At 35.1% G+C, this 12286-nt stretch overlaps 1 protein-coding gene and 1 long non-coding RNA gene across 2 annotated transcripts; both read left to right on the top strand.

The window, feature by feature from the left end:
• The first annotated feature begins 586 nt into the window (after window positions 1-586).
• LOC136275559 (ankyrin repeat domain-containing protein 50-like) lies at window positions 587-4118 on the top strand. Its single transcript, XM_066085097.1, has 3 exons — window positions 587-998; window positions 1455-3251; window positions 4111-4118. The coding sequence occupies exons 1-3, from the start codon at window positions 587-589 to the stop codon at window positions 4116-4118; spliced, it is 2217 nt and encodes a 738-aa protein (XP_065941169.1).
• A 6086-nt stretch (window positions 4119-10204) lies between these two features.
• On the top strand, window positions 10205-11218 carry LOC136273654 (uncharacterized). Its single transcript, XR_010711842.1, has 3 exons — window positions 10205-10342; window positions 10747-10821; window positions 11151-11218. It is a non-coding gene; the product is annotated as an uncharacterized lncRNA (long non-coding RNA).
• The last annotated feature ends 1068 nt before the right edge of the window (window positions 11219-12286 follow it).

Below are 12286 nucleotides of genomic sequence, written 5' to 3'. Positions count from 1 at the left end.
CGAACGCTTGCTCATAGACGCAAAAAATGGGGACCTGTACACAGTATTCGGAAATGATGCTTTGAAACACCCGTCAGTAATGCGGGCTTTTATTGATATGATTGAACAGATGACTTATAAAGAACTGTATAAGATATTCTTGTCGGAACTGAAAGAAACATTTCAATTAAATCCACAAAGAAGTCAATCTCAGTCCGAAGGTCATGGATTCAACTTGGGAGATTATTTCAACATCCACAGTCTTCTGTCAGATAAAAAATTAATCGGTTGTCATGTGAAAAACAGCGTTAGGACCATTAGCTGGGTGATATATTTTGGACATAATCAACTATTGCAGTATATATTAGATCGCGTTATGAAAGAAAATAAGACCGTAGAAGATCTTTTTCAAACCTCCTACAATAAAATCCACAACCAAAACAATATCACTGAAGAAGAAATTGATGTATATGACTGTGCAATGTGCGGACTTGTTAACATTTTATCAAAAAGTACATGCATGTCGTGTTTGCAGTGCATCATATGTTGTGTCAAATCAGACATAAATGCAACACATGGTAATAAAAGTGAAGAATGTGATTCTGGCATGTCAGGTTCATCAGAAACTGAAAATGACACAAACGATGACACCACAACTAATGAAAAAGATAATAAATCAGAGATTGACATTTATAGTGAACCGGTAATTGCTGAACAATATCGCCTGCTTTGCATTGGTTGCCACAGTGGTGATTTGGGAGTCGTCAAGATACTGCTGAAATACATGAATAAGGATGTTTTAAACGAAAAAATATACTATGGTAGACAGTATGACAGCAGATTTCCATTGGAAATTGCGTGTTCCTTAGGACATTTAGAAATTGCGAAAGAGTTGTTAAAAGCTGGTGCTAATCAGCAACAAACCATGTACCAGTCAGTTCTTAGTGCATCTCAAAATGGACATGTTAATGTAGTTGAAGAGTTGATTAAAAATGGGGCCGACGTCGATGATCAGAACTGTACTAAAACACCTCTTATCGCTTCGTGTCAAGAAGGTCATTTGAAAGTGGTTGAAGTGCTTATAAAAGCAGGGGCTGATATCTATCGAAGAGAAGAAAAAAAAACGCCTCTTATGGTTGCATGTCAAAAAAGACATTTAGACGTTGTAAAATTGCTTATAAAAACGGGGTCTGATGCCTATCTTAAAGATGGACAAAATGTATCGCTACCAACCGCTTGCTTTGATGGAACTACAAGCATTGTTAACGACTATATTCAGGCTGGCGTGGATGTTAATCTTAAAGTCGGGGTTATAACACCATTAACGGCTGCGTGCTTTACTGGAAAATTTTACGTGGTTAAGGAATTAATAAGTGCTGGCGCAAACGTGAATCTAAGAGACGGTGATAAAACACCGTTAACAACTGCATGCCGTGAAGGATACTTAGATGTTGTTAATATTCTTGTAAAATCAGGGGTAGAAGTCAATCTTAGAGACGAAATACAAACCCCTCTTACAGCTGCATGTGAGGAAGGATATGCTGATATAGTTAAAGAACTGATTCATGCGGGGGCTAGTGTCAATCTAGGAGATGGAAAAGAAACCCCACTTACAGTAGCGTGTAAATGGAACCATTTGATTATAGCCAAAGAACTAATATCATATAAAGCTGATGTTAACCTCAGGATTGGTGATAAAACACCTCTAACAATATCATGTTATGAGGGTCATATACAAATTGTTCAGACTTTAATAGAATCAGGGGCTGATGTTAATCTGAAGGATACACACAAAACACCCCTAACAACTGCATGCTATGGGGGCCATTTGATTATAGCCGAACTGTTGATTGAAGCGGGTGCTAATGTCAATTTAAAAGATACCGATAAAACACCTCTTACAGTTGCATGCACAGAAGGACAGCATGGTATTGTTAGAGAATTGATAAAAGCAAAAGCTAAAGTAAATCTAAGAGATGGAGTTCGTTTACCATTGACAGCTGCATGTTTTATGGGACATCAAAATGTAGTGAAGGAGTTGATTAAAGGAGGAGCGAATGTGAATCAAGAAGATGGAGATAAGACAATACTTACCGCTGCATGTTTCACAAATCATTCGAACATTGTTGAATATTTGATAAAATCGGGAGCTAATGTCAATTTGAAAGATAAAGAGAAAACTCCACTTACGACCGCGTGTTATCGGAAACGTTTAAGCATTGTTAAAAAACTGTTAGAATTAGGGGCAGATTTCAATCTCAAAGATTTCGACAAAACTCCTCTAACAACTGCGTGTGAAACAGGGCATATATGCATAATAAAAGAATTGATTGCAGCTGGAGCTGATGTCAATTTCAATGATGGTGATAAAACACCACTCACAACTGCATGCAAAGGAAAACACTTGAAAGTAGTCAAAACATTGATTCGCTCGGGGGCCAATGTCAATATGAAAGATAAACATAGTACACCACTTATCATTGCATGTTGTAGTGGAGTTTTGAATGTCGTTAAAGAATTAATCAGAGCGGGTGCTGATGTCAATTTAAAAGATGAAGATAAAACTCCTCTGATAGCTGCATGTGCTGAAGGACAGTTTGAAATAATTCAAGAACTGATTGAAGCGAAGGCTGATGTAAATCAAAGAAATGCCAAGGAAACGCCACTTACAGTAGCATGTTTTCGGGGAGATGTCAGAATAGTTGGAGAATTGATCAAAGCTGGTGCTGACCTTAATCCGAAAAATACCGATAAAACCCCATTAACAAGTGCTTGTCAACAAGGAAATTTAAAAGTAGTAAAAGAGTTGATAAAATCGGGTGCTTATGTCAATCTTACCGATAGATATGAGACACCGCTTATCATTGCTTGTTGTAAGGGGTATTTAAATATAGTCCAGGAGTTGACAAAAGCAGGTGCTGATGTGAATTTAAATGACAAAGATAAAACGCCTCTAACAGCTGCATGTCAGCATGGACACTTAGATATAGTTGATGAGTTAATAAAGGAAGGAGTTGACGTCAATCTTAGTGATGGGAATCGTGCACCACTGGTAGCTGCATGTGAAGAAGGAAACCTTGATATAGTTAAAGAATTGATACAAGCCGGTGCTGCTTTAAATTTAGAAGATGGAGACAAAACAATACTTACCGCTGCATGTTACACAAAACAATTAAGCATTGTGGAAGAATTGATACGATCGGGAGCTGATGTCAATTTGAAAGATAAAGAGAAAACTCCACTTACGATTGCATGTTTTTGTGGACACTTGGGTATAGTTAAAGAACTTATAAAAAATGGAGCAGATGTCAATCAAATTGATGCCAATAACACACCACTTACAGTTGCATGCATTAGAAAAAATACAAGTGTACTGGAAGAATTGATTAAAGCAAAGGCAGATGTAAATTTAAAAGATAAACAAATGACGCCATTAACAACTGCATGCTACAAGGGATCAATTGGTGTAGTTAAAAAATTGATAAAAGCGGGGGCTGATGTCAACTTAGGTGAAAAAGATAAAAAACCTCTTATAGCTGCATGTAAAGAAGGACGTTTGGATATAGTAAAAGAACTTATCAAAGCTGGGGCTGATGTCCATCTAGGAGATGGAGGTCGCATGCCACTAATGTTTGCATGTATAAACGGACATCGAAACGTAGTTCAAGAGTTGACAAGAGCAGGAGCTAATGCCAATTCAGAAAATAGCATGATCAGGTGTAATTGTGGACATGTTCAGTACAATTTAGGGGCTCAAAAGCTCTAATGCTGCTTACATTTCCAAAATGGAAAAAACACCATACATTTGAAACACGTTATCGAATCTCAGCGGAGGTGATTCTTTAAAAAAAATATAAACATTGTATAATAAAGTTCAAAGTGTTTTGATTCACTTACAATATGTTTTTAAACTGTCATATATATTATTGAAAATGCATTCAGTAGTACTATTGTTTTGATCGTTGTTTTGAAATAAGCTGTTTGATTTCAGTTGTAAATGAAAATGATAGCATTGAAAATGTGAGTGCATATGTTATAACAATAGTTTTAACAGTATCAACAGCGACAGTATCAACACCTTCTTAAAGAATAAGAGCAATTGTTTATAATGTAGCTGTTCTTTTTTTATAGTTTCTTAAGAGGGAGTCTACGAGAAAACCATGCAAAAGTAAAAAAATATTATCCAAGACACTTTAAAAAATGACATTTACATTTATATTATCTTAAAGAGGATGATCATAAATATTTGTAGTAAAAAGATAAAGGATGGATGTACCCTCCTATTTAAGATATCCCCAAATCTATTTTTAGCTCTCCCCAGTAGGCTAAAATTGAGTACAAAATGAAACTTTTACAACCACTCACATAATATCAATGAACACAAAAAATTCATGTACTTTTCTTGTCTTTAAAGAGTAAACAATTATAACTATCCATAAAAACCATTATTTTGTTCACCGTGTGGTTCTTTGGGGGAATCCCAGTAGATTTTTAGCTCTCCTGGGCTGAAAGCTCAAGTGAGCTATTTATGATCACATTTTGTCCGTCGTCCGTCTGTCCGTCCGTCTGTCTGTCCGTCTGTAAACTTTTTACATTTTGAACTTCTTCTCTAAAACCGCTTATCCAATTTCAACCAAATTTGGCACAAAGCATCCTTATGAGAGGGCGAATATAAATTGCAGAAATAAAAGTCCGATCTGTATTCAAAGCGGAGAAAACCTTGAAACTGTAGAAAAAGGGGGTGCATTTTTAAAAATCTTCTTCTCAAGAACTACCGAGTTCAATTCAACGTAGTTTAGCATAAAGTATCCTTATGGGAAGGAAAATATAAATTGCAAAAATTAAGTGCTAATTCTGTTTCAAATCTGAGTTATTACGAAAATAATAATAAAGGAAAGGCGTGTTTCAATCAGTTTAATAGCTTCGGGCTCGGCATACGATAAAATGGGTAGGCAAGACTTGGCCTGAGCAAAACAAAAGATTGGCAGGTATTAATCTGCCAATCTCATTAAAATTTCGGGATATTTGATGGACCAGTATATTTGTATTCGCTGTAAATATTGCTGCAAAATAATGCGTATTTGAAATTGACGATTGCCGATCTGCCCCGGCTTTTATTTTGCCACGGCCCGGGTTTGCATACCCATTTTACCAAGACTCGTATTCCATACTTCTAAAACGAGGCTCTTTGTTTAAAGCAGCCATGACATTATACGAAAAAGGGTCGATCTGACTATGATGAATTTGCTTGCTATGCAACCGTTTGCGTATGAAGGGAAATTTTTGAAACATGCAAAATATATTGGTGCCGATTTTGTGAAGTAAATTAAGGCTAAATATTTCAATGCGTTGACCGTTTTCACACATGGCGTTGGTGTTAGCTAGTTCTGATTTTCGTTTCGTTTTCATTTTTTAGCTCACCTGAACCGAAGGTTCAAGTGAGCTTTTCTGATCACCCGTTGTCCGTCGTCCGTCCGTCCGTCCGTCCGTCTGTCTGTCTGTCCGTCCGTCTGTAAACTTTTCACATTTTCAACTTCTTCTCAAAAACCACTGGGCCAAATTTAACCAAATTTGGTACAAAGCATCCTTATGGAAAGGGGATTATAAATTGTTAAAATAAAGGGCACAGCCCTTTTCAAAAGGGAGATAATTGCGAAACAGTGAGTATAGGGTGCATGTCTTTAAAAATCTTCTTCTCAAGAACCACTGCACCAGAAATGCCAATATTTACACAAAAGCTTGTATACATAGTGAAGATTCTAAATTGTAAAAATCGTGACCCTCGGACCAAAACTGGGGCCCCAATCGGGTTTCAAAGTTTAACATAGAAATACATAGGAAAATGTTTAAAAAATCTTCTTCTCAAGAACCACTGCACCAGGAATGCCAATATTTACACAAAAGCTTGTATATATAGTGAAGATTCTAAATTGTAAAAATCGTGACCCTCGGACCAAAACTGGGGCCCCAGGCGGGGTTCAAAGTTTAACATAGAAATACATAGGAAAATGTTTAAAAAATCTTCTTCTCAAGAACCACTGCACCAGAAATGCCAATATTTACACAAAAGCTTGTATATATATTGAAGATTCTAAATTGTAAAAATCGTGACCCTCGGACCAAAACTGGGGCCCCAGGCGGGGTTCAAAGTTTAACATAGAAATACATAGGAAAATGTTTAAAAAATCTTCTTCTCAAGAACCACTGCACCAGAAATGCCAATATTTACACAAAAGCTTGTATATATAGTGAAGATTCTAAATTGTAAAAATCGTGACCCTCAGACCAAAACTGGGGCCCCAGGCGGGGTTCAAAGTTTAACATAGAAATACATAGGAAAATGTTTAAAAAATCTTCTTCTCAAGAACCACTGCACCAGAAATGCCAATATTTACACAAAAGCTTGTATGTATAATGAAGATTCTAAATTGTAAAAATCGTGACCCTCGGACCAAAACTGGGGCCCCAGGCGGGGATCAAAATTTAACATAGAACTACATATGAAAAATGTTTAAAAATTTTCTTCTCAAGAACCACTTCACCAAAAATGCCAATACATACACAAAAGGTTGTATATATAGTGAAGATTGTAAAAATCGTGACCCCCGAACAAAAGTGGGGCCCCAGGAGGGGTTTAGATTTTAACATATATAGGAAAATGTTTTAAAATCTTCTCAAGAACCATCGTGCAACTGTTTGGGATATTACTATGCATACATGTACATCCTTAAATAATGTAGATTCAAAAAATTGTAACTCCCGGACAATTGATGGGCACCAGGAGGGGTTCAAAATTTAGACATTTTAAAAAACAAAGGAAAAGTTTAAAAATTTTCTTCTCAAGAACTACAATGTTTTAGTTAGTGGAATATCTATGCATGCATCCTTCGCTTATGTAGATTCCTAATTCGTAAAATCGGGACCCCCGGACCAATAATGGGACCCCAAGATGGTGTCAAAGTTTATTATAGAAATATAAAGGTAACAGGTTAAAAAATCTTCTCGAGAACTACAATGCTTCAATTTGTGAGATTACTATCATGCATACAATCTTGGATAATGAAGGTTCGACAGTTTTAAAATAGTGACCCCTGGACTAATACTAGGGACCCAATATGGGTTTAAAGTTAAATGTAGAAGTACCGGTATATATGGAAAATGTTTAAAAATCTTCTTTTCGAGAACTACAATGCATCAATTTGTCAGATAACTACGTAAGCACCCTCAAATAGTGTAGATTGAAAATTATAAAAGCCGTGACCTCAATCTAATACTGGGGCCCCAAGAGGTGTTCAAAGTTTAGCATAGAAATATAGAGGGAAAATGTTGAAAAATCTTTTTCTAGGGAACTATAATGCTTCAGCTTGTGAAATAACTATGCAAGCATCCTTAAATAATGTAGATTCCAAATAATTAAAACTTTAGCACTGGACTAATACTGTGGCCCCAAAAGGGGTTCAAAGTTTAACATAGAAAGATATATTGAAACTGTTTTTAAAAAGTTCTTCTCGAGAACTATAATGCTACAGTTTGTGAGATTACTATGCAAGGATCCTCAAATTGTGTAAACTCTAATGTAGTGGAACCAAGGGTTATCTTTCTTAATGTTCTGTACAGTCTGAGAGTTATTCCTCTTGAAGTGGAACTCTTCTACGTTCAGTTATTCAGGTTGTGTACGTGCGGTCCCACCGCAGTGCTACACATTTTCATTCCTATTTTACTATTTATGTTGTTCAAGCCAACCATAAACCTCGGACCATTACTGGGTCCCCAGAAAGGGGTTCAATGTTTAAAATAGAAAAAGCATATGCTACGAAATGTAATGTTACAAGGAACTGCTGTTCAGGTGAGCGATGTGGCCCATGGGCCTCTTGTTATGCTTTGTAACCTGGGAACTATCGTCTGTATTTCGTGATTTTTACGTATCAAATCAAACAGAGACTTCGGTAAATCAAACAGTTAACTGTTTACCTGCGCAAATTAAGCAAAATCTGATGTAGGGGTACTGAAATACAATTCAGTCTATCGGTAATTTGGCATTATATTTTGCGTAATGGTAAATTAATGCAATAGGTTTTGTTGAGATGCTCGGCATTTTCTCGAGTTTATTCAGTTTAAATAGAGTTTGATATCGCTGACGGAAATATGTAGGTATATACATGTATATATATGATTCATTTCATGAAAAAATAAATTGTGTTCTTTAAATTATTTGTTATACATTTAGTGCATGTTTCTTGTGTTTAATTGTTACCCTACAATATCTATTTACTAACCATATTTGAGTGTAAAGCTTCGAATTATAAGCAAGATTCAAGCAAGAGATTTGCTCACAATTCTATGTTTGTACACAGATCTTAAAAGCTAAAGATTAAAAAAGTAAACAATTTGTCAATATTTATTACGAAAATTTCAAAGTCTGTTCTTCCAGAAACCAACTTATTGAACTTAACCTTTTAGCTCACCTGAGGGTGGGGCCACAATAGGGGGGGGGGGGTCGAAGTTTAACAAATGAATATATAGAGTAAATCTTAAAAAATCTTCTACTCAGAAACTAATCGGCCAGGAAAGCTGAAACTTGTGTGGAAGCATACTCAGGTAGTGTAGATTCAAAGTTGTGACAATCATGACCCCCGGGGGTAGGGTGGGGCCACAATGGGGGGTCGAAGTTTAACATATGAATATAAAAAGTAAATCTTTAAAAATCTTCTTCTCACAAACTAATCGGCCAGGAAAGCTGAGACTTGTGTGGAAGCATCCTCAGGTAGTGTAGATTCAAAGTTGTGAAAATCATGACCCCTGGGGGTGGGGTGGGGCCACAATGGGGGATCAAAGTTTTACATAGGAATATATACAGTAAATCATTAAAAATCTTCTTCTCAGAAACTAATCAGCCAGGAAAGCTGACACTTGTGTGGATGCATCCTCAGGTAGTGTAAATTTAAAGTTGTAAAAATCATGATCCCCGGGGGTAGGGTGGGGGCACAATGGGGGATCGAAGATTAACATAGAATTATATACAGTAAATCTTTAAAAATCTTCTCAGAAACCAGCCAGGAAAACTGAAACTTGTGTGGAAGCATCCTCAGGTAGTGTAGATTCAAATTTGTGAAAATCATGACCCCTGGGGGTAGGTTTGGGCCACAATGGGAGGTCGATGTTTTACATAGGAATAAACAGAGTAAATCTTTATAAATCTTCTTTTCAGAAACTAATCAGCCAGGAAAGCTGAAACTTGTGTGAAAGCATCCTCAGGTAGTGTAGATTCAAAGTTGTGAAAATAATGATCCCCAGGGGTAGGGTGGGGCCACAATGGGGGAGGGGGGGTCAAAGTTTAACAAAGGAATATATAGGGTAAATCTTTAAAAATCTTCTCAGAAACTATTCAGCCAGATGATTCTTTATAATTGTCAAGACTTTAGCCCCAGGCTCACGAGAAGGTTCAGAGTTTGATGTACGTTTATATCCCATATTTAAACTATTGTTAGGGATCTTTTTGAGAACTGCAATACTCAACATATGATATGACTATAAAATCATCCTGTTAGAAAAGGGACTAATGATTATAAACATAAGAATATCCAGGGGAAAATGGATTTTATTTATACAGGATCTACATTTATTATTGTACATTGTCCAGATAGTTTGTATTATGACTCCATTGAGCTGATTGTATCATACCTATTGTTCCTCAGGTGAGCGATGTGGCCCATGGGCCTCTTGTTTAAATAGAGTGAATACCTGGACTTTAATGTATCCGAATTCTGAATAGCTATATGTCTGATACAACGGATAAATATTATTTTTAATTTGTTTATATAAATCAAAATTATTTTGTTTACCATTGTTTCAAAGGAATTTGTTGGCTTTACTGTAATTTACAAGATATCCAATTTTGAAAATCAGTGAAAAATGTTATGAAATTATCTCCCTTTGTAAACTCTTCAGTAAGTGAAGGGGGAAAACACCTATTGTTTACATGGAGGGAAAATGTCGTTTGGTGGGTGTTGCTTTGGCACAGCGACAGATTGTAACAATAATGTGATATATAATTTAAAAGACTGCGTGAAAACAACATATCACCATTTAAGATACCTGAATGCGAACTCTAAAGGCATAGACCTGCCAGATAGTTATTTCATCCTGTGCAGAGCTGGTGTGAATGTTATTACTGAAGCCCATCTAGACCAAAAAATTTGCAAGTTTCACAGGGATTTTCTTGGTGTGTATTGGAGGCGAAGCAAACGATCATGTACACATCCATTTCATGGAAATTCAAAATCAAAGCCAGACAGAGGCATCACCCCAGTAATGAGTAGAGAACTATGGCTGCGTCTTCAACTCTCAGTTCCCATAGGCGAAGGTATTATATTTTTAAGAATTGTTTCCTTGCATTTACATATTTTTCAAAAGTTCCATGCATAGGCTGAGTGTATGTATTGACCTATTTATATTATGTCTATGTACTATATGTTAGGGTCCATTGTTATTTGTTATTCATAAATTTACATAATTATATTATAAGCAGGTATAACAAAATCTCATGATTTAAATTTTTACCTTAGGTTATATGTTGTTTCTGGTCCATTCATAACTCAGTCATTTTTGATTGTCTACTTAGTCTCAAGATGTTTTTTTTTTGCATTACATTTTGCTTAGTTAATCATAGTTAATTGGACATTATCATAATTATTAAATACTCCAGTGTCCAAATAAATAAGAATGATCAAGATGATAAGATCTTTATGTTTTTGGTTTTATTTAAAGCTGTATGCAGAACATGTGTTTCTAAACACAAAGCAGACCTGAGTCTTGGTGAACAAATTGTGGAAGAAATCAGAGGTAATTATTTTCAAATATTGATTAAGTATGACATTTTATGACAGTGACAGTAGGGATGGATCCATGATTTTCTAAGGGAAAAAACTATAACAACTTTTAACAATATACAAAGCAAATACATGAGATAAGAAAGTATTTAAAATTTATGAATCAAAAAGGCTTATCTGAAAGTAACCGGTACTGCATGGTAAAACATGTTCATCTTATCAAGCTATATACCCGGTACATTTATATGAACTTGTTATACATGTTATACATTTATAATAGTTAAATTAATACTATATAAGTAATCAAATGATTACTACTATACAAGGCTTTTTTTTTTATAGACAGAGTTCAACAAATGAGTAATCCACCATTACACCCAACTGATGATTTGCAAAGTTGCCTATATGTCAATGGTATGGTTTAATTACATGCAAATATTAAAATCAATAAAACATGGTATTAAACAATAATAGTTTTTCCTAAGCCTTTTACACTACTTATGTAGATTTATAATAGGAAGGAACATTGAAAATGAAGCATATTTGATAGATATTTGTCAGCTCTGTAAAAGGATAAATAATTAAAGCTAATGTTGTATTTTTTATATGTTAAAACATTTTAGTGATGGTATAATTATAAGATTAATACTTTAATTTTTTAGTTGATCCAGACAATGTTCCATTATCTCAGTCCAACCAAATTGACCATGCTGATGGTGAGTGTATGTATAAAAACTGTAGTAATTCTTGATACATCATATTTAACATTGTACTTTTCAGTAATGATGTGCATCCTAATTAAATAAAGGGATAGGTGTTGGTTGTGTTAGAAGCTACTTTTGACTTATTTAAATAGGTTATAATTCTTTTAAATGATATGGAAATGCAGGGCTCAACATTATAAAGTTTGTCTGATGTAAAGCTCATTTTTAGATTGGACATGGTAGTTTCCATAAAACACTCAAAGTCAGATAGAGTTGGAAAATTAAAATGTATTAAATTCACACAGCATAATTATTGAAAATATTAAGAATGACTCGGACCCCCCCCCCCCCCCCCCCGAAAAAAAATATGTATCTGCTAATGTGTTCTTCATTGTGTAGCTGACATCAGAATATATTCAGTTACATCATGGATTTTAGTTCAGGTCATATTAATTGACTGTTTAGACTAATCAGATGACATGTTTCATTATTATTATTATTGTAATTATAATTATATATTATAATTAGACAAGATGAATATATTCCAATTTGGGCCCTTAGAAGTCATATAATGATACTTGTACAATAAATACACAATATGCAGAATGTCCTGAATCATAATGAACTATAAACAAAAACGCTAGATACTTCATTGATTTGTGCAGATGCATCAGTTGGAGAAATCCTGTGTACATACATGTAATTGACAAATGGAAAAAAAAATATACACTAAAAGATGTGAACATAAACAGCTATCATATAAATTGTAGGAAT

Source organism: Magallana gigas, chromosome 1, assembly GCF_963853765.1.
Source record: "Magallana gigas chromosome 1, xbMagGiga1.1, whole genome shotgun sequence".
Classification (NCBI taxonomy): domain Eukaryota; kingdom Metazoa; phylum Mollusca; class Bivalvia; order Ostreida; family Ostreidae; genus Magallana; species Magallana gigas.
Note: the sequence above shows the minus strand (reverse complement) of the source record. Positions and strands in the feature narration are given on the sequence as shown.